The sequence below is a fragment of the Erithacus rubecula genome, assembly GCF_903797595.1.
Source record: "Erithacus rubecula genome assembly, chromosome: 10".
Taxonomy (NCBI): Eukaryota; Metazoa; Chordata; class Aves; order Passeriformes; family Muscicapidae; genus Erithacus; species Erithacus rubecula.
This window is the reverse complement of record NC_136662.1, coordinates 18,418,373-18,439,438: the sequence shown is the minus strand read 5'-3', so window position 1 is coordinate 18,439,438 and position 21,066 is coordinate 18,418,373. Positions and strand designations below refer to the sequence as shown.

General features: G+C 51.0%; 2 protein-coding genes across 4 annotated transcripts in view; one reads left to right on the top strand and one right to left on the bottom strand.

The window, feature by feature from the left end:
- TESK2 (testis associated actin remodelling kinase 2) overlaps positions 1 to 21,066 on the top strand; it is a 110,792-nt gene that overhangs the window by 9,373 nt on the left and 80,353 nt on the right. The window lies entirely within an intron of this gene.
- LOC306805583 (uncharacterized protein) lies at positions 834 to 15,542 on the bottom strand. Of its 2 annotated transcripts, none has more exons than XM_079313461.1 (5): positions 15,420 to 15,542; positions 5,710 to 6,177; positions 4,321 to 4,650; positions 3,828 to 3,988; positions 834 to 3,689 (listed from the first exon to the last, which is right to left on the bottom strand). In XM_079313461.1, exons 1-5 carry the CDS (start codon positions 15,484 to 15,486, stop codon positions 3,663 to 3,665), a joined length of 1,053 nt encoding a protein of 350 aa, XP_079169587.1. In that variant the 5' UTR covers positions 15,487 to 15,542; the 3' UTR covers positions 834 to 3,662. The 2 variants fall into 2 exon arrangements, with proteins under 2 accessions (XP_079169587.1, XP_079169586.1); XM_079313460.1 differs by having other exon boundaries at positions 834 to 3,023.

Here is a 21,066-nt window from a genome sequence, read left to right as displayed (position 1 = left end):
CTCTGAGCTACCTCTCCAAGGCAGTTTGTTCTGGAGAGAATGAATCAGCTCTGAGTGGTACAGAGAAAGGCAGAACAGAGAACACTCCAATATAAACCACCAGAATAATGCTGACATTAGACCTGAGACTGGCTTAGTTGTGGCATGTTTGCTCTGTTTTGTATGGTTGTGTGTTGGGACAGGACTGAAATCTCTGCAGGGTTTAGAGTTCACCCTCATGTCTTCAGATTACTCAGCAAACACTTTTCTAGGCTACAAAGTCTTTGTTTGCTCTCCCCTTGCTCTAGACCTTCCAAGAATTTGCTTTTCTAGATTTGTTGTGGGAACTCTTTAGAAAACAGCATAAGCCAAATGACCAAGTAGTTTCACTCATCACATTTTGCTTTGTCTGCTGTACTATAAAATATGACAGATGATGCTACTTAGGTTTGGATTAGGCTGGCTTTCAGGATATTTCTGTAAATAAGGTTTGGGGTTACAGGTGACATCATGAGGATATCTTCAGAGGCAAAGGAAGGGAGTCTAAAGGTGTAGATTAGATCATTTGGTCTAGTGTGGTTCTCTAAGACAGATTTCATCTTATTTAACTGTACACAAATTAATCTCAGTCGACCCAGACCAGGAATGACCCTGACAAGAAGGAACACAGGGAGGGGGTGGTGTCCTTCTGAACTGTCAGAACTATGGTTCATAGCTGTCTGGCATTTTCTACTTATCAGCCCTGTGAATCTTTGTGCCCCGAACTGCTGCTGTTTATCTATCACAGGATTCATTGTGATCTATAAAAGCTTTCCAGTTAGATGTTTGCAATGAAAATATAATGACAGAGACACTTTTGGCATTTGTAACTTTATTGCAGAAAAAAAAAAAATCCACTATCAACATATTTTACAAACAAAGTTGCACTTTGGTGTTGGGCGAGTTTTCTTCCTCACCCCTTTCCCCTGGACAGCGATGCATGGGAAACCAGAACCAGCCCCTGCCCTTTTGATTGTGTGCAGACACTTCCCAGATATGCCAGCCTGCACCAGTTCCAGCCAGGATGGAGTTCTATTTTCCACCACTAACTTGCCAACTTTGTGCCGAAAACCAGTAGCACCCTGCCCTCCGGCAGGGGAAACAAGTCTGTAGCTAGGGAGATCACTCTGCGCAGACAATGCTTGATACAAAAGCTTTGGAGTTGTGACAATTGCTCTTTAGTTCTCATGCAATCATAGAAGAGAACCAACCCTCTTCTCTATTTTACTGGGCATCAATACACAGATGGAAGGCCAAAGCCAACAGCTGAAGCACAACTGCACTGCAGCCATTTGTCAGCCACTCTGGAAGCAGCAAAACAGGGAGGAGGAACTGCTGCATTACCCAGTTCATCTATTTGACCCAGACTGGTTCTGCTCCACCTTTGGGCTTTCCAGATAACTTGAGCTCAGCTGATGGGGAAATTCCTCTTGCCCTGCTACGACAACCAATAACAGCACTGGCAAATAAAGGTACTCTTGCAGGTGAGGGCTAGTATCTGTCCTTTGTGGGGTTCAGTGATGTTGCTACTAAAAGGAGAGGAGAAACTGAGGCTTGTAAGAGCAATGTGGCAGATAAACTCTAGCCCTTGCTGTATCCTGAGGGAACAACTGGCTTAGTCAAAAACCAAATACTCTAGAGAAGGCATGTGTTTCCATTTACCTGCAGTTAAATGTGAGTTAGAAAACAGGAGCAGGTGTAATTACATAAAGACTGTCATGTTACACACACTCTGGTCTTTCTGAGGCAAGGGCACCAAAACATCCTCTGATTCACACTCAGAGGCTCTGATCTATGAGTTTCCTTGAGAGGCCTCAAGAGCCTCTCAAGATGCAGTGTACAGCAGTGATATCTTGAGGCAAAAGTGCAGACTCTAACCAGCATAACACCAAGAAAGGGAAAGGGAGGAAGGCACCTACATCCAGGATCTGTCCTTGTGACATCATTTGGCTCAAAAGGCCAACATCAAAAAATAGAGGAGCTTTGACCTTGCATAGCACAGCAGGGAGAGCAAAGTATCAGTTTTGTACAACTTCCAGCAACCAGATGCTAGAAGCAAAATGAGAGGTACCTGAGGAAAGGCTTGTGTTAGCCCAGGCAAGGAAATGGACTAAAGCATTTACTGAGCCTGGGAAAGGAATTTACACATATGCCAAAAGCATCAAGTGTAGGAGACACGGTTTCCTAATTTTGGTGAGACCAAATTAGCGTGTCTAATTGGCAATAGACTGACTCCTATCAAGCTTGGTTAAACTAACATTATGTTCATTTTCCTCCCAGCAACTTCAAAGCAACATCAAGTGGTAGGGGCACTTCTCCAGTGGCCACAAAACTGTTTTCCCTGGTTAAAGGGAAAAGGTATGCATCTGGGAAGGAAGCAGAGTAGTCTTTTATCCTCCTGGTAGGTGTTTCAGGACGGGTAATGCAAATCCTGGGACTAAAGCTGAAACAGGAACAAAAAAAGTGCAAGAAAACCCCCAAAACAAACAACCTTAAAAATACAGAACAAGAGGGAAGCCAAGAGAACTATTTCCACATCCTTGGCTTCCTCAGAAAACAGCAGTCTCCTTTGCTGGCACTATGCTGACACCACCAGTGTTAAGAGTCCTAATCTGGATCATTTGCCCACCTCCTTTGAAGGCAGCAGCCACCAAGATGAACAGAAGAAATCCATGGAGAACACCATGGCAAAGGTTATCTTGGCTAATTGGTTGCCACAGTAAAAGGAGACATATCTTCAGGGCATTGTTTTGAGGAGAGCCTGGAGAAAAGGGTCAGACTTGGGCTCTGATTTGCAGCATAGGAACTTCAACACTGAACTATTTAAAACATCTAAAACCAAAAACCATCTGAAGAGGATCTTTCAGTTGTGTGCAAATCACAGCCCCTCATTCCTCAGCAGATCGTCTGGCACCAAGTCCTCAAGGCCTTTTCCTCTGGGCAGTGGATAGCTTGGTTGCCTAGTAGCTGTAGAGGGAGAGAGGGGTGTCCTCCATCATGTCATCCTAGAAGCAGAGAAGAGGGTGCTTTAATGAGATGTCTGCACGATGGCATCGTGGTCCCAGCCTGGGAGACTGCTGTGCAGGCAGCACAGCTTTCTCAGCCACACCATCACATTGTGGCCATCTGCCCAGCCATCCACCTAAATGCTGTCACTGTGCAGTTCCTGGATCTTTGAACTGTCGGTCTCCCTCCTGCTGCAGCATTTGGAGAGAAGAGGTGTGTGCAGGGAGTGCCTGCCTGCTGAAGAGATGTGGAAAACTGGCTGTTGAAAACTCCACTCAGCTTGAAACAGCATCAGCTTGCTTGCTAGCTGCAGTACTTCTCTATCCCAGAAAGTTTAGGGAGTTATTTGCAATTTCCCCAGAGCTAGTCCAGCCTCTGAAACCCTCATATATTTTTATATTCCCAAAGAGTCAAACAAAGACACACAAACAGACAACCTCCCTGGAATAGAGCATAAAATCTGCTTTGTCATAGTTACAAAGCAAATATATCAGGAAACAGGAGGAGAGGTTAGGAAGGTGTCATTTCAGGACAAGCCTGGATGGAGCTCTCCTTTCTCTCTCTAACCTCTCAGCATTCCCCTGCAGTGTGAGGGGAAGGCAGAGAGCTTCTTTAGCCTTGAGACTTGCTGTCTTGATTCAAACCTTGGATGGAAGGAGAGGGACCTAAGGAGGAACAGGAGTGTGTGATCAGCATTGGTGCTGCTGCAAATACCCAAAGCATTGCTAATGTAGTAGAAGAAGAACTGCAAAGCAGTCAGTAGCAAGCCAGCCCACATCAGGCCAGGCTGAAGGCAGACTCACCATGGGCAGGTCCTGCAGGCGCCGGAATTCCATGCGGTTGTTGTGCTGGCGGTATCGCAAGAAGCCCACCAGCCCCAGGATGCCCACCATGACAATGAAGACGGAGATCACAGTGATCACCAAGGGATCAGCCCTCGTTTTGCCAGCCAGACTGGGTAGCTCTGCAAGGAGACCAAGGGAATGAGGCCAACAGAGAGCCTTCAAGGGCTGGAGCAGCAAAGCTTTGTGTTTTCTGGTTCTACTCAGTACAACCAAGAGGCAATTTGAGGTAGCTCCAGCCCCTTGCCATGTTTTGTGAGAACAGGTACAAAACAATTACAGAATCTATTAGGCTGGAAAAGACTTCTGCAATTATCAGTCCAACCTATAACCCAACACCACCTTGTCAACTAGACCAGCCATTGAGTGCAACGTCCAGTTCTTTCCTTAAACACCTCCAGGGATGGTGACCCTACCACCTCCCTGGGCAGCCCATTAAAAGCAGAGTGTTTACCTGAATTGTCATCATCACCAACATCCACCACAGAAGCCTTCTCATGCCTGGGCTCCAATGACTGTGCCAGTGTGGGTGTGCTGGTGGGGATGGCAGCTGTGCTGGCAGCCATGGAGCGGGTCACAAGGCGTGTCTCTGTCACAATACTGGAGGCAGCAGCAAAGGACATGCTCTGTACAGTGGAGATGGAAGCAGAGGAAGTTCTGGGCTCCACCGTGCTCTCCTCTGTGGCACCCACAGGGCTTGTTCCTGGCTTGATTTCAGACCTTGCTTCTGTGGACCCCAGGATCTGCCCATCAAAAAGCCCTGACTGAGAGCTGTTAGTTGTTGCTGCAAAATAGAAACAAGCAGTTATTTCAAAGGATCCAGTGCAAGCACGTTGTTCTGTGGGACTGGACAAGATGGAAGCAAGACTAAGAAGCACTGCTGGGACTATAGGAATAGCAGCTTATTGTCCATCCTTTGGAAAACAAGCAGACCCTTTAGCGCAGCCACAGCTGAGCCACAGTGTAACCCACAGTGCTCAGAAAGTCCTCTCAGTTTTCATATGTGGCAATCTGCAATGTCAGCCAACCTCAGCTGGGCCCACAAAGCCTGTCCTTGGGGACAAACGACAAGCAGACAAGCTTTAACAACTCTACACACAGCTGGGGATCACCCCAGAGCAAGAGACTGGGAAAGGCCTCTCATCCCTCCTTACAGGGAGCACAAAGGAGGCTGCCTAGGGACTGGTAGCAGCATCCCCTGAGGCTGTGTCAGTGTGTCACAGAACAGCAGGACACAAGCCAGGGAAAACAATGCAGTTGTGCATGAACACCATGCAAATCAGTGATCAGTCAGTATCTGCCTTGCATTAGGGCTGTGTGATAGCTTGGCAGGCCTCAAGGCAGGCAAAACTGGGATTGCAGATCCTATAGCCAGTCCCTGTGCTGCCCAGAGGGGTCTGAAGGTAAGACAGGGCTTCCCATAGTTGCCCAGGAATGGATGAGCTGTCACTTGTGCTTGCCCATCTCCATGTTTTGTTTTAAGGGAGGGTGTGCTTCTCCAGGGAGGCTCTCATTGAGCCCCCAACCCTGATGCCAGAAAGGCACAGCTGGGCAGTGCTGCTAAGGCAGGTTGTTTCAGATTAGATATATGAAGGATGTCCCTGCATACAATCAGTATCCTCATTAGAAAGCAGCCAGCACAACTAATACCAAAATTAATGAGGTTTACAAAGAAGATGATGAACTAACATCTCTGCAAATAAGTTGCACTGAACTGGCTCTGCTTAGTGTCTCATTCCCTTATTCTCCCTCTCTCCAGTTACCAGGAGAGTGCTCAGACATTTCCAGGCTGTGCATCCTTGAGGCAGGACTCTGTGCACATGCAGTAAAGGCAAAACCTCACCTGGCACAGTGTTCAGAGGAGGTGTGGGGGTTGCACTGCTGGCGTCATCTGCTTCTTCAGTTGTGCTGAAAGGCTCTGTGGCTTCATGGCTGGGCTGGTTTTCTTCCAGAGTGCTGGTAGTCAAGGTAGGGAAGGGGATTTCAGTGCTGCTGTTGACTGAGAAGCTCATGTTGTCATGATCAGGATGTGTGACTGTGATGTCCCCAGGACTGGCAGTGGTAGAAGCCTGCAGTCTCTCTGCCTCAGAGCCTGCCGTGGGGGTGGTGGGGATGAAGGCATCGTTCACCTCTGTAGTGTGGGCTCCAGTGGCAATGAGCGTTGCAGCAGTCAAGTTTTTCTCCAGGCTTGTCTGAGGAGTGGCAGCGGTGACTGGACTGAAGTCAGAGGCTTCCCTTGGCTGATGCGAGGTTAGCGCAGAGCTAGGAAAAGGCGGTGACACCACGGCCTCTCCTGTCTCCTGAGCCTCTCCTATGGAACAGAGAAGTTTGTCAGAGATCCCACAATGACAGGAGAAACAGAGGAGAAAGACAGAACCCTTTAATTCCAATTCCAGCACAGGTTCACACTTGGGAAAGGGATTCAAACAGCTCCACTGTCCTCCTGGTTTTTGAGGCAGGAACCTGTTCTAGGGGACTTGTCCTTTACCCTCCTCTCCCTCATGTCCTGTGCTGTTGTTCTCCAGGGTCAGCACCACTAATCCTTCTATCCTCAAGCAACATTTAAACTTTTTAGAGGATTTGGGTTTGTTAAAAGCATAACCTGAGACCTGATTCTGTAAGAAATTTAGATAAGTCTTCTTTGGTTCATTGAGAAAGAGTCAAAAGTGGTGCTGAAAAAACACAAATGAGAAAAATGTGGAAGAAGGCTCTAGATCCCCTGGCCCAATAAAGTGGAGAAAAGTGATATTTAAAAACACTGTGGATGGCAAAGGTAAAGCATATGTTGTGAGTCACCTTAGTAGTAGTGTGGGATTCTGCTGGAGGAAGAGATGAAATGGGTAGCAAGGGTACTACAGCTAACAGGGCTGGGATGTGCTTTGGGAGCCACCTTTGTGACCTATTTATGAACACATCACCACTGTGAAATACAACTGTTGTCATAGAAATGGGGAGCTACTCAGCCTCCCACTACAGGAAAAAGGGGCAGCTTCCCTGAAGGGAACCTGCAGCAAGCAAGGATCCCCCCAGATCCACAGCTATTGTCACATTGTGACAGCATATGGGAGGAGGAAAACCACAAGGCTCTTACACTGCCTGTTCATAAACACAGATCCTGTGAGGTTTTTTCAGGGTATAAACAGGAAGAAAACAGAGAAATGTAGCCACATCAGGATGGACACTTCAATTTAAAAACATCCCATAGTCAATATTTTGACAATTTCTGTTAAAGCTTCCGTCCACACCACAGAGGACTGATGTGCTAATTACAGAAAAAAAAATAAAGGTACTGAAGCAAATTCATCATCATGCCTCTTCTCTCCACAGTGAAGAAGCATCCAAAGCAGATGCTATCAGCAAGACATTCCTCCACCAGCAATGCAGCCCATTCTTACACTGCTTTGGGGAAATTTTTTAGTTTTCAAAAGTTCTTCAGAACAGATAGAGTTATCAGAGCTCTTCTCCAGCTACAGCACTTAACAGGCCCTAAAAAAAGACACAATACATTGGTCTCTCAAGACCTTTGCAGTACCCTGACCAGCTGGAGAATTCAAAACCCTGGAGCAGCCTGATGGAGCTGTGCTTCCCCAGCCTGGGGCCCCAGTCCCAGGAGAGCTCCCGCAGGGATGCACAACCCTGCTCAGCACATTCAGAGAAGAAACTCTCACAGGGAACCCCAGCTGGGGCAATTTAAACATGAAGACCAAAGGCCTGAGTGATGTACCCTTTGGCCTGCAAATAAAGCAAGCTGCTCTGCCATGGAGCTCAGGCATAGGATACACCAACAGCACCTGTAAGGAAAAGAGCTGAGTGCTGGGTTTCCTGGGTCCAGGCACCAAAAGGCACAGGTTTTCACGTGACAATTTCCAGCCATAAACACTGCACTGCTATTCAGCACGGGGTGGGATCCCACCAGCTCCGGATGCTTGCTCAGTAAACACCCATCTACCTGCTCCTACACAGCCAGAGACATTGAGCCCTGCTGTCACCATGGGGTAAACAGGAAAGGTGGTGGCCTGGTGCCTGGCCAGTGACAAGCCTGGCTATGTGCTGCTCTGAATAGCTGGCCTGTGCCCGGGACAGCCTCTCACGGGGTGGCAAGTAATAACTTGAGTCATGCAGAGGAAAGGTTTGTGGAGAACTGTCTAGCACAAAGGCTTGAGCAACTCTGAAACCATCATGCTGGTTTCTGACTAGAAAAGTTATTTGCAAGATGGGTGCTACACACCAGGACATCTCCCCGCATGCCAGGGACTGGCATCCCTGCCACGATGTGCTGTGGGACAGGAGGGCTTGTGGGGATCAGCAGCTCCCCCCACCCTGCTGCACGCACACTTTCCTGCTGTCTGCAAGAGGGAGAGCTAGTGTGACTGGCATTTCCCTAAGCTCTTCTCTCCAAGAAGCCACTCGGCTACTTCCCACAAAATTATCTGGTGTCCATCACTGCAAAATAAAATGAGTGGATGGGCTGCTCTGCTCTGGCTCTAGTGTAACACAGTGCTGCGGTGTGTAAAACTTGGTTTGTAGAGAATTGCAGAAGAGATTTTAAATTGGCAGGTGAGGAACAAGGGACTGGCTTTGAATATGGTGTTGATGGCACCTCAATTAGTAAGTCATGCAGCCCAGCACATCACTGCACACCCAGCTCAGGAAACAAAGGAGAGCCTGAAAAAAAAGGAGAGCCTAATCCAGACTAACACAAAGATTCAAGACATTAAGAGATGATGGGGGAAGACAGAAAAGGCAAGAGCCTGAAAATGGCCAAGGAAACAAAGGACTGAGTAAATCCTGATCACCCAGGGACAGGCAGACAAAAGATTCCCATCACCCATCTGTCAGTTCCTAACGGCTAAGGGCACATCCAAAGCCAGCACAGTCACCAAGCAAAGCACCTGGGGAAATCCCCCAGAGGTGCAACTTGTTCCTTGTGAGCTGATGAGGTACAAGCGCTGAGATTAACTTCAGTTTTAGTTTAAAATAAAAACACTCCTCCAAAGGGCCTTGCTGCAATGCCACAGCTTGCTTTGCCAGTTTTATCGTCCATCCAAAAGGGCAACCCGTGGCCACGCAAACGAAACCTGGTGCAAACCCTGCGGTACAGAGGGGAGAGCAGAGCACTGCTGCGGTCGCGTGTGCTGGGGAGACCCAGCAAAGCCCGCACGGGCTGGGATCCTCGAGTGTCCAGCTCCTGGTGTGCTCTGGAGCTTGGTACCCAATAGGTTGGAAAATCCCCAGCTCCAGCGCAGTTGTTGCTGCCCCAGTCATTGGGTGCTGGTGGTTTTAGCTGTTTATCGGTTATGTAGAGAGACGCAGGTCAGAGCTCGCTCCTCTGGCGTCTTCCTGGAGAAGCTCTGCTTCCTGCACCACATGCCAGGAAAGCCAAGGCTGTACTGCCTAAGGCATCGCCCTCACCAGCTCCAGGAGACAAGAGGGAACCATGTCCTTCTTGTTTCTGATGCAAATGAACAGTTAGTGTGAATGTTTCACCTTTTCTGTGATTCTCCAAGACATGATAGTTGCAGTGCCCCAGGACAGCTGGTAAAGGTGCACTCACCCTTGGATCCATTAAGCAGCTATGACTGTCTCAGGATTGGTAAGCAAGACCTCTGCCCATAAGAATATCTCTGTTTCCCAGACAGGGGACCAAGGGTAAGCTTGCTTTGGTTGCACCGCGGTGCCTGCTGAAGCAGAGCTGGTCCCCTGGCTGTACTAACCCTTCAGGCTCAGCCTGTGCGTGGTGAGAACTAGATCCCAGACCACATCAGGGCAGGGATGGTGGATTCGGAGCAGCAGCTCCCATCAGACTGTGCTGACTGCAGTGACCTCTGTCTGGGAAACAAGAGGGGCAAAGGAAGACAGCGGTCCCAGGGGAGGAGGGATGCAGCCAAGTGAGAAGCAGCCCCTTCCTTGGACAAGGGTGGGAAACACTCCAGCTTCTTGAGGAAAGGGTGGGCTCTGAACATCAGCCCACAGCTTCGACCCCTCTCCAGCACTGTCTGACAACACTGAGGGACCTCCATGTATCAACCCAAGCTCCCACCAGTTCCAGAACAGACATGGTAAAATTATGCTGTAACAGAGAGGAGTGAAGGAAGCGAGCTCTGCAGGAAACAGGGCCATTCCTGCCTTGTGCTCCCTGCCCAAGATTCAGGGCTGGGGCCAAGCAAGGGGCTGAGGAAGGTTTGCAAAAACAGCACAGTCACTGCTGTGCCAGGGTAGTCACACAGAGTAGGGACTGTGGTCTCCATCCTCTGACACAGCAGCTACCATCTATTTGCTTCTCAGAATAAAACAGTGACATAGAGTAGGGCCTTAGCTGGACAAGCTCCTCAACAAACTGTTGCCACAACCCTCCTGCTGCTCTCAGCAGCATGCTCTGCACTCTCCTTCCTGAGCTTCTTCTTCTTCTCAGCAGCCTGAGCTCCCCAAAGGTCAACACTAGCCCAGCTCCAATCCATAGACTTGAACAGTTTTTAAAATCCTTCTTAGCATGAGATGAAGGTGAGGAAGTCTATGGCAGGCTGGCTCCTGGGGATGAGGGAGAGCAGGACAGCAGCATGCAGGCTGCAGCCACCACTGAAAAGGTGCACAGAGTCCCAGGTGAGAGCTAAGCACAAAGATGAGAAAGATTCACCCAGGATTTCAGAAAAAGTGCCCATGGGAGCAGCAGTCCCTGGTGTGGATGTATCCTCCTGCACAGGCTGTCACTGTCTGAGGATAGCACCTCACTTAAATCAGCTTCCTACAGAATGCATGTCAAACCACTGCTCTGATTCATTGAAAAGGCACCCAAACCCTCCTACAATGCTATTTTGGTGTACTAAATGAATTCAATTTCCATTTAAGTGTAACAACTTCACTGGAAAACAACCTAGTAAAATGGAAAAATACAATATTTAAAAAGTAACAGCATAAACTTGTATGTATCAAAGCAGTTGTATCTTATTGCTTAGCAAACTACTTCATTAAGTGTAGAAATTATCTTTTGTTGCCAGTTATTACATTTTATGGTTACCAACCAACAGTAATTAGACAATCTCTTCAAGGGAAAAAAGCTTGAGTATAAATGCAAATAAAACCATATAGTGGGATTTAAAACCAAGGCTCTCCATTTCATTTAAAAGCAGAACTGGAATAGGTCCTGATTAGATACTAGCTGAGTCTGATCTCTTTTCCTGGAATAAAAAAACAAAAAACCAAACAAGTGGCAGAAGACATTTCTGGAGCCCTTCAGGAAGGTGCCAGATGCACCCAGGGATGCTGTAGAGCAAACACCCTCATTGTGATGAAGCCAGCTCAGAGACAGGATCCGGTACAAGGGGCAACTGCTTTGTAAACTCAGCTCCCTTGGATACCTTGCTCAGTTGGATACCTTGCAGGACCTCGATGGAGGCAGGATACCAGAGGGCTGCATTTGCCACAGGCTCCAGTGCTCTCCCTGCCAGTGCTGATGCCCAGACTTTCCCCATCCCCATCCTGGCTGAGAGGCTGAACAGACTGCAAGGAGCCCAGGTGGGAGGTATAGGCATGGATCTGACCTTGTAGCCTGCTTGGGCACTGCAGTGAAGCTCTTAATGGCAGCAGTTTAATTCATTGCAACCCTCATGGCCTCTGCAAGCTGCTCTTCAGGCATCAAAACTGGGGGTGCTGAGCACCCAGTTCAGCCCTGGAGAGCTGCCAGACATGCTGCAAAGCAAGGGCTGAGGTAAGGGACAGGAATAGAAACCAGGTCTCCTGACTGAGAAGGCAGGTGGCCACGAGCAGAGCACGAGACGGGGCAGATTAGATATGGGGTGCTGAGTGATATGGTGTGGTACCGGGGAGACAGAAAGCCCAGCACCCAACCTGCCCAGGCAGGCAGGAAGATGTCTCCTCAGGGCATTTGTGGATAATGGGCCACAGGCTTGAACCACCAGGAAACAAAAAGGAGAGGCAGTGCTACCACTTTGACAGATGGCACTGCGCTGGGGACCAAGACAACCAGCCAACGGTGGCATGGCAGAGGAGGGCAGAGCAAGAGTTGCAGGAACAGGGATGAGTAGTCCTGGCAACAGCACCATAAATACCAAGCACAGGTACTTCAGTACTAGGAAAACCCATAAAACAGCACAGACCTGCCCAGAGCACACAATAGTGGGGCAGCAACAGCCCAATCCCTACAGTACCCCAGGGTGTCACGCTTTGCCTGGCCCTGCCATGAGAGACCCTCCTCACCCAGCCAGGTGAGAGAAATGCAAAAAAATTCTTTCTTAGAGGTTTGCAGGAAGATGTACCACTGATCCCCCATTTAGAGGTGAGGGGGCTTATCCTAAATTTCTGTGGCAGGGAAAAGGGAGAGCAGGCTGCCTTGCTCAGCTACCACTGTCAGAGCAGCCAGTTATTTTCCACAGGTCATATACAGCCATGGAGCACCCTGCTTGGCAGGAAGGTGCCTGAGAAACTCTCATTCTGTCTAGTTTTTTTCCTCAGGAGGGGACTGAGCTGTGGTGAAGACTCCTTTGCGCAGAAGCTGCTGGGCACACCCATGGCATGCATGGCCTGGGAAGCCTGCCCTTCTCTGGGGTTGTGTAACCCCAGTAATACAGCAACAGCAGGGAGCTCTGGCATCAGACAGTCTAGCCCTGCTTACCTCAGGAGTCACAGCTGCAGTGGAGGAAGCATTCACATCATTAGGAGAAATTAATAAGCCAGTTGCCTCAATAGCAGCCCAATGTCAGCAGGGAGTCTACTCTCCAGAGCAGTGTGGCATGAACTGGGGGAAATTAGGACATCAGGAAGCCTGCCCAGCCCTACGCCCCCAGCAGGTCCTTCCACTCTGTAACTGTCAGTTCCATGGGCTATGAGGCTTAGAGGATGCATCCTGCCCTGCCCTGGGCAGCCCTACAGGGCTCAGGATGTGACCCCATACCTCAGTGGTGCTGAGCCCTACGAAAAATGCCCCAGAAAGCATTGTGGGGATGGATGATCACAGACATATGGAGAACCCTGCAACAAAAACTGTGTCTGCCCACCTAGAGGGTCATGGTGGAAAGGAAGGATGGACAAGAGCTTTTGTGCTTTAGATTGTCCCTGTTCCCCTTTGTCTGGAGGGATGGGGCCAAGGGAGCTGAAGGAGGTGAGTGGTTTGCCCCTGCCCAACAGATCAAGCCTTCTTGGAAGGGCAGCAGGGAGACAAGGCCCACCCTGCCCCTGGAGTTGAGGGAAAAGCATGTGTACAAATGGCATCGAAGAGAGATGGCACGACATGAAAGGTGGGCTGGGTGTGCAGCTGGAGGAAACACCCAGAGGAGAGGACTGAGCTGTGGCTCAGTTCTGGGTGCAGCAGAGCTGGAGCTGTCCTGTCAGGGTGGGGCCAAGTCCATCCACTTGCCCTTGCCCTGGGCAAACAAAGGGAAAAAAATCACGGAAAATCAGCAGTGGGACCCTGAAGCAGACACACTGCCCACCTGTGTGCATGGCCCCAGTGGTGCCGACAGACAGGGCTTTATGTGCTCCTGCTGCTCCCAGCCCTGCGCTGCTCTCAGTGCTTGCAAGGCAGCTCTGCATGGGAGGGAGAGGCAGAAAAATGCCCAGACCAAAATTACTCGGGGGTTTTTTTGTGAGGCTGATGGTACTGGAGGAAGTGGATTTCCGCAGGCCGTGAAGAAAGGCTGCATTGAGAGGCCGGGGTGGGCAGAGCACAGGAGCCACAGCAGCAAAGGGAATCTGTGCTGGGAGCAGTGCACAGAGCAGCTCATGGAGCTAGGACAAGCCCAGTTTTGGACAAATTTGTCTAGGGACTGCTGACTTCAAGGCCAGCCTCTGGGTGAACTGTTCCTTTCCTCCACTACTGTCCTGCTGAGATTTTCTGGTGACTCATTATGGGTTGTGCTTACTATGGGGCATTTTATTATTGGTGGCATCTCTTCTGTCTATTTTCTGTTTTCAATAAACATCTGCTTTTCCAATCACAGTTGGGATTAGGTAGCAAATTCAAAAACTATGATGGCGAGAACCAGGTCAGCTGCATAGGTGCCATTTTCTGAGACTGTGAAGAATCTTTGATTGGGACACTAACTAACAGAAATCCCAGAAAAAAAAACTAAGTGCAATTTTAATTTCTGGTACATTCTGGCAGTTTGAGTATTGGATTTTGCAGCAAGAAGGTTCTTAGGAGCCAGCTGGGGCAAGGGGCTCCTAGGGTTTCCCAGTGTGCCCAGAGGGTGAGACACGGGGCCAGAATATAGCCCCTGGCAGCTCAGAGCTCCTCCTCCTTCCAGCGGGGGAAATCTTGAGTCCTTCCTTTGCCAGTGGCTGGTCACCTCCCCACACCCCTTCTCAGCACAGCCACTCTCGTATGGCTTTGCCCACATAAAGGGCGCTGGTTTGGGTCTGCTCCCAGTGCTCAGCCTCAAACCCAGTTATACCACATCCAGCACCCAAAACCTCATCCTGAGTGCTACTCTCACTGCTGGGGCTCAGCCCCACAGGCATCTATTCTTGGGTTTTCCCAAGAAAATTAGTTTCTAATTAGTTATTAGAAACTGATTTTCTGTGTGTCACCCTCTGGTTTCTATTGCTGCCATCACGGTGCTGGGATCTGACCAGGGTCTGGCCAAGGGTTTTTCTCAACCACAAAGAAGAAACACGTTTTGCTTCCTGTGCTCCGGGCAAGTCCCTAAATGCCACAGAGCCTTTGTCACTGCCAGGGTCACGGGGAAGGCGACAGCCCCCCGACTCGGGGCACACTCCAGCCACGCGGCAAAGCTCGGCGGTGTCGGTGGACGGGGCTGTCAGCGCCACGCTGCAGACTGCGTCTGCCCACGTGGGGATGTGTTCATCGCAGAGCAGAGCCGAAATACGGCCCGGGAGAGTCTGCCTGGGGCCGGGGTCTGGCTCCTTCTCCGTCCCGAATAGCTCCATCCATCCTGCCCCTCTCCCCGCAGGCACAGGGCCCTCCCTCGTCCCACCGTGCTACGGAAGGCGGCGGAGTTCGGGCTTTGTCCGGGGCTCCCTCGGGGGGAAGCTCAGCAGCGGCTCGTAGGCACCCACGAGCAGCCGGGCGGGAGGCAGGAGGCTCGCAGGGCTGGATGCCGGAGGGCGAGCGCCTCCAGATCGTTGCTCCCATCCCCGCACATCCCCTCGGGATCCCGCCGGGTGGGAGGTGAGCGCGGGTGGCTCCGCCGGCGGGAGCAGCGCTGCCGGCAGCTGCCTTGTATGGGCAAGGCCGGGACCGGCGGCCGCGCTGCTGCCCGGAGCGCGGGGCTCACCCGGGACCCCCCCGAGCATCCTTGGGCCACCTCACCTGCGCGTCCGCCGGGGCGACGGCGCTCGGCGCCGCGGGCATTTCGCCCGAGTACGGGGGGCCGATCCGGGGCGCTACTCTCCGGAGAGGGAGCCCTTGGAGGGGCTCTCCAGACCCTTCTCCCGCAGCCCCATCAGCAGGCGGCGGAGCCCGTGTCCCGGCGCTGCCCCGACGGCTGTCCCGGCGCTGCGCTCCCCGCCGCGGCGAGAGCGGCGGGATCCCTCGGTCATCCCCCCCGCCCCGGCACCCCTCGGCGGCCGCCCCGGTACCTGGCAGGGCGCAGAGCAGGCAGCAGGCGGCGGCGAGATGCAGCAGGGCGCGCCGCGTCCCCTCCATGCTGGGCCGATCCGCGCTGGCTGCGCCGGCGGCACCGGGGCGGCGCCGGGGCGGGCCGGCGGCCGGGGCGGGGCGGGCGGCACGTGGTCCGGCCCCGGCCCCGGAGGAGCGGGGAGGGGGCAGCTGCCGGCCCCACACTGCCGGCCCGGTACCCCACATCTCCGTGTCGGACAGAACACTTTCGGTCCAGTCCCGATTCGGCCCGCGGCACCCTTGGTTCGGTTTCCACCGCCCCCAGCATCACCAGCTGGTTCCCGGGGCTGTGGGTTCGGCAGGACACCATTGCTACAATCGGATATTGCTCTCGGCACCCTCAGAGCGGTCACTCCTGGTTCGGACAGGACACCCCCAGTCCTGTCTTTCTCTGTTCTGGGAATCCTTAGCACCCCCTCATCACCCCACAGGCATATTCAAGTGACCTCAGACCAGGATCTCACCACCTCCTAATTTGCTCTTGGCCCCCCCAGTTGGGCCTGACACCCCCACTTCTACTCCAGGGATGGGAACAGCAGATGAGCCCAATTAAGGGCATAATCTTGGGGCCTCTGGACAGTTTCAGGGTACCTGGCTCTGTGGGCACAGCCAGGTGCAGAGGTGCTCCAAGCACTCCTGGATAACTGTCTTGGCCAGGGTTCAGGGTTCATGGCTCAATGTGCCATGGCTGGTTTCTCAGGGCATCCTGCAGCCCCTGGGACATGGCCTGGCTTCACATCCCTTCCAGCCTCCTGGGGGCTGGCCTGCTCATCTAGGCACTGTGCAGCCTGAGCCATCCTTCAGGAAGTCTGACTGCTCTCTTCTGGCCAGCGTTTCTGAAGAAGAGGGCCTCATGTCATGGTGTGGTTTGTGCTGATCCTCTTTCAGGCTGCTTTAGCAGAGATGAGACTCTGGGTTCCCTTCTCCACCAGATACCCATGCCTGCAGCACCATGGGATGGAGGAAGAAAGTAAAAATGGGTATTAACCCAAGAGGCTTTGCATCCATTTTTCAATACAGGGCTGCTTAGTAGCTTCTGCTCTCAGTTCTGAGGTAGGAGAGAGTCGATCAGATGCAGAACTGATCATGCCTTTCACTGGCTTTATAAGGAAAAGTAAAATTCAATCTTAGCCCCTCAGGGGAAATGCGTTTGTAGCTGCTTGCTACTTACTGCTAAGAAAACTAGCTGTACAATTTTCTGGCAGTTGTACAAATGTTCCAGTTCTAAAGGGAATTATTTTATGCATTGTTACAGCTACTTAGTTGCTTATAGGAGTCTTCTACTACCCACAGATATTGCAGGGCTACTCAACAGACCAAAGCCACATTTGCTCCAGACAGGTTTGGTCTCAGTTCTGTACTGTGCATCACCCGGGCCAGGAGTCACATATACCAGTGAGAGACCAGGGCAGCTCCCCAGGCATGAGCTCCAGGGGACATCGGCACTGCTGGCTGTGCCCACAGCTCATGAGCACATCAAACGCCTCTGTGCTTGACTCACTTCTCTGCTCCGGCCTTTCCCTGGAGACGCCAAAACCATATCCATCTCAGCTGGCTTACAGAGGGTGGCTCGCAGTCGTCAAGGCTACCGGTCCCTCTGCTTTAATTAAGCACATAGACACTGCACGGGGTATTTCCAACAGCCGGGGACAGGGAGAAGGGGGGCTGGCAGTCCCCGGAGGGATTGGTGAGCAGCACCATAAATCTGGGCAGATGAGCCCCCCTGCAGGTCACTGCTATTACTTAGCTGATCTCCCTACTCGTTAGGATTATTATTAACACACTAATGAGGTACTTTTGGCTCCCCATAGCAAGGAAGGAGCAATTGAGAACAAGAAAAGGGACTGCATCTGTGTCACAATGCCTTTAAGATTACTGCTGATGTCCCACCCTGGAGAAGAGAGCAAAAACAAGGGAACTTTAACATCCCACTGATAGACAGCCGCTTTCTCATGGAATAAGCAAAACCATTCCCCTTAGACAGCAGGCAGCAGCCCTCCATGTCTGTGTAGTTCTTAGCTTGTTCTTGAGTAAGACTGAAAACACCCTTGCAAGCCCTAGCAGGGCAGGTCTGGGTAGCATTGAGAGTTGAAGACTTAGAATAACTTTTGAAAGAAAGTTTTGTGCTCAAAACCCACAACATCAGCTTCTGCCACTGTCCCACCTCCCTCTAGCTGTGGCTCTATTCAGCTCCCATCCTTTTTTTCCTGGCTGCTGGCCAAGTCATGGAGCAGACCAGAAATTATAATGTTGGTTATAATAATTTAATAGGAAGAAGCAGATCACAGAAAATAAGTGAATAGAAAATAGTGGCAGTGAAAGAGCTGAGGGGAAATAAGGGCACAGACAGGAGGGAGGGAAGGGCTGGCCCTGGGAAAGACAAGAAAACTCAGTCTTTGGGCTGTGCCCAGGGTACGACACAGGCTGAGTGTCCCCCAAGGGTGCAGAGATTTGGCCTCGCTGCCACCACAACCTGCAGCCCCACACAGTCTGAAGAGTGATCCCCTGTTTCATCCCAGGGGTGGGTGTTCTGAACAGAGGGATGGCTCTGGGCAAGTGGGTGGTTCATCTGGGCTTTGGGATCATGTAAATAATCCCATTTCTTGTTTTTTTGCCTCGCTTTCCTCTGCCCTTTGCCAGGGACATGGGGAGCACAGATGGTGCACAACTCAGCCTGGCCTTGCAGAACCCAGCAGATCCCAGCCTGCCCCCTGTGCCCATAGTTTTTCATGAGGATAGGGTGGCCTTGGGCTAGACAGGCCCAGGTATCATCCCTAAACAGCTGCTTTTATTCTCTAGAAGCTCTTTGGTGCTGAATGAGGAGAGGGCCTGCTCTCAAAGGGAGACAACTTGGCATTTGCAGGAATTTTCAATTCTCAAGGAAGCTGGAAGTCAACTGACTGGAGAAGAGCTAATCATTGAGTGAGTCATTCCCCCTCCCAAAGTTGAAACATTAAACCAGTTTTTTTATGAAAGGCAAATTAAATCCCACAAGTCAGAGCCAAGAAAAGAGAATTTATCAAAGAGCAGAAGATGCCACTGGGACTTGCAGGCAGACAGAGGGAGCATTTGCTCAGCAGCCTGGGATATTACATCTCCTGTGTCTCTCCTCCAATGTGAAGAGCACTGCCATTCATCTATTTTTAATAACAATGACGCAGGCAGTGAACCTGACTTCAAGGCTGGAATATCATCTTCTTCCCTTTGCATATCTGTCCTGACTCATCTTCCGTTCCAAGAGCTTTCCACAGCTTGGTAGCTCTGCAAAGGAAGAAAGAAAGAGCAAAACTGGGAAAAAAAAAAAAAAAAAAAAAAAAAAAAAAAGAAGAAGAAAAAAAAAAAAGTGGATCAGGCACCAAAGCATCAGAGTCAGAGAATCATTCTTGGCAAGGAACAATAAACAATGTGACTTCATTGGCTCAGGGAGCCAGGGAAAATTAAGGATCTGGAAAACCTAAATGTATCTGGGGACAGGCTGATGAGAGAGAGGGATCTCTCAGAGAGCTGAGCAGGGATCCAGTAGTATCTGGATACTTGTAGGTCTTTCAGCTCTGCAAAAAGGGCAGGAAACAGCAGGGGCAGAGCTGAAGGTGCCCAGGCCGGGGTGGCTGCGGGTGGGGGAACAAGCTGAAGAGCCCTGTGGTGACAGAAGTCTCCAATTTCAGTGCCACAAAAGGGACAAGTCTCTTCACTGTTGTAACTGCAGAGAAAAGGAGTAAGTGCAACTGTGAGGAGCATAATCAGAGAAGGAGAGGATGCTGTGCAGCTTGAGGATGCAAAAAACTGTGTTTTCATCCCAGAAATAATCTGACTTAGCTGGGGAGTGAGGACAGCGCACCAGGCAATGCAGAAATCCTTTTGTGCCTCATCATGGGGCAGGAGAGGTGGCCTGATGGCCATTGGGCTCTTGGCCTCCATCTTCATGGGACTGCGTGGCCTCTTGCAGCATCCACCATGGTCCAAGACAGTGCAAATCTGTGTTTCTGCACTTTGGTGGGTGAATACAAAGCAAATACAGCTTTGTCAGATGTTTAAGGTTTTCCCCTACAAAACTGGTCTTCAGGCATTTCAAAAGTTCTGGTGATGCTGAGAGAAGTCATGCCCCAGGCCTGTCCTGAGTATTGGGGTCTCACCCTTTGCTCCTCAGCTCCCAGGGGCTGGATCAAGGCACAGTGACACAGGGTCAGTCCTGGCTCATTGTCCCAGTGTTTGCACAGCCTCAAGGCTGGGAGCACCTCAGAGCAGGGGGGAGCCAGCTGGTCAGCTCAGTGCCACTCATAACCATGGAGCTGGTCATAGCCATGCCACAGCACTGTGGCAGGGTGGACAGGCTCTGAATTGCAGCCAAGGCAGCAGATGGCCATGATGAGCAGGCAGGAGAGCACAAGACTGTGGAACCAGTCCCAGTACAGGAGCTGTCAGTTTGGCCATATCCATCTGCCCTAGATCAGTCCCTTTCCAGTTTCTGAGGCAGGGTGGCTGGTGCTGTGCCAGCCTCCTGCTTGGGCTCTGCCCAGCCTCCTGGAAGAGAAACACAGAAGATGCTCTGCCATTCCCATGGTTGCCAGGTCTCGTGCAGAGACATGTAGTGTTGGGTTTGGGGTGACATGGCAGCACAGCTTTGAGCACAAGGATACACTGGCCACCTTGTCAGCACCAGTGGTGAGACAGAATTGTTAACACAGTTGGTGAGCAGGCAGGTCCATCCTTGTCCAGGGGACAGCATGCAGTCTGCTGCCCTGGAGCCCTCCTTGCTGCCAGCAGCATGGCATGACAAAACAAGGGGCAGGGGTTCAGAGCACAGCCCCAGCTGTGCCTTCCTCCTTCCCCTGCTCAGAGTAGCAGGAAATGCCCTCTCACCCACAAGCAAACTTGTCCCTGTTCTGCAAAGACCACCTGCAAGACTGGCTGAGGGAGGCATGGGTAGGAGAATGTTCCTCCCAGGAACCCATTAAGATGGTTTTCAAAATCTAGGGGATTTGTGTGTGGCTGAAAACTGAAAGGCATCATTTTTTCATGGCTGTTCTGTTAAATGTCCACCTAGGACAGGGGTTAGAAAAGGGACTATGTTGACATTAATCAAGAGCAAATTCCTGGCATTCCCATGGGGACTGTCTCTTCCAACCCTTGTGACATGACTTCAGATCTCCACGGGAGTAAATCAGAGCACAATTTGGCCAATCCTATCCAAAGATGTTTTTCTTGACAGGTTTCATTACATAAAGTATTTAACGGGCTAAATCACTAAAATGCCAATCTCATCACAATACTCTGAGGTCAAACCACTGTCTTGGTCCATTGGGAGCAGAGAGAGACAGTCCCTGTCGTGTGACACTTGTTTAATTTTGGAGCCCACAGAACCTCTGCTGGTGGGCTCTCACCCACCTTCTCACGTCTATTTCTATGTCCAACCGTGAGCGAACCCTCCGCTGCTCCTTTGCCAAACCTTTGTCACATTTAAAAAGCCAAAGTGATCCGTCTGGAAGAGAGAGTCAGTGTGAGAGCAGAGAGGAGCAAACCGCAAAGCCACAGAGCTGCTTTTTGGCCGATCTTTGCACAGAGTAGCCCGGGGGCATCCGGAGGAAAGGGGAATACCCGCTGTGAGCA

What these genes read in the sequence shown, in the direction of transcription:
- LOC306805583 (XM_079313460.1), bottom strand. Translation starts at nt 15,486, where the DNA reads ATGGAGGGGACGCGGCGCGCCCTGCTGCATCTCGCCGCCGCCTGCTGC. An exon ending in CCTGCTCTGCGCCCTGCCAG is followed by an intron (nt 6,178 to 15,419) that starts GTACCGGGGCGG and finishes TCTGTTCCATAG; the next exon opens with GAGAGGCTCAGGAGACAGGA. An exon ending in TCCTCTGAACACTGTGCCAG is followed by an intron (nt 4,651 to 5,709) that starts GTGAGGTTTTGC and finishes TCTATTTTGCAG; the next exon opens with CAACAACTAACAGCTCTCAG.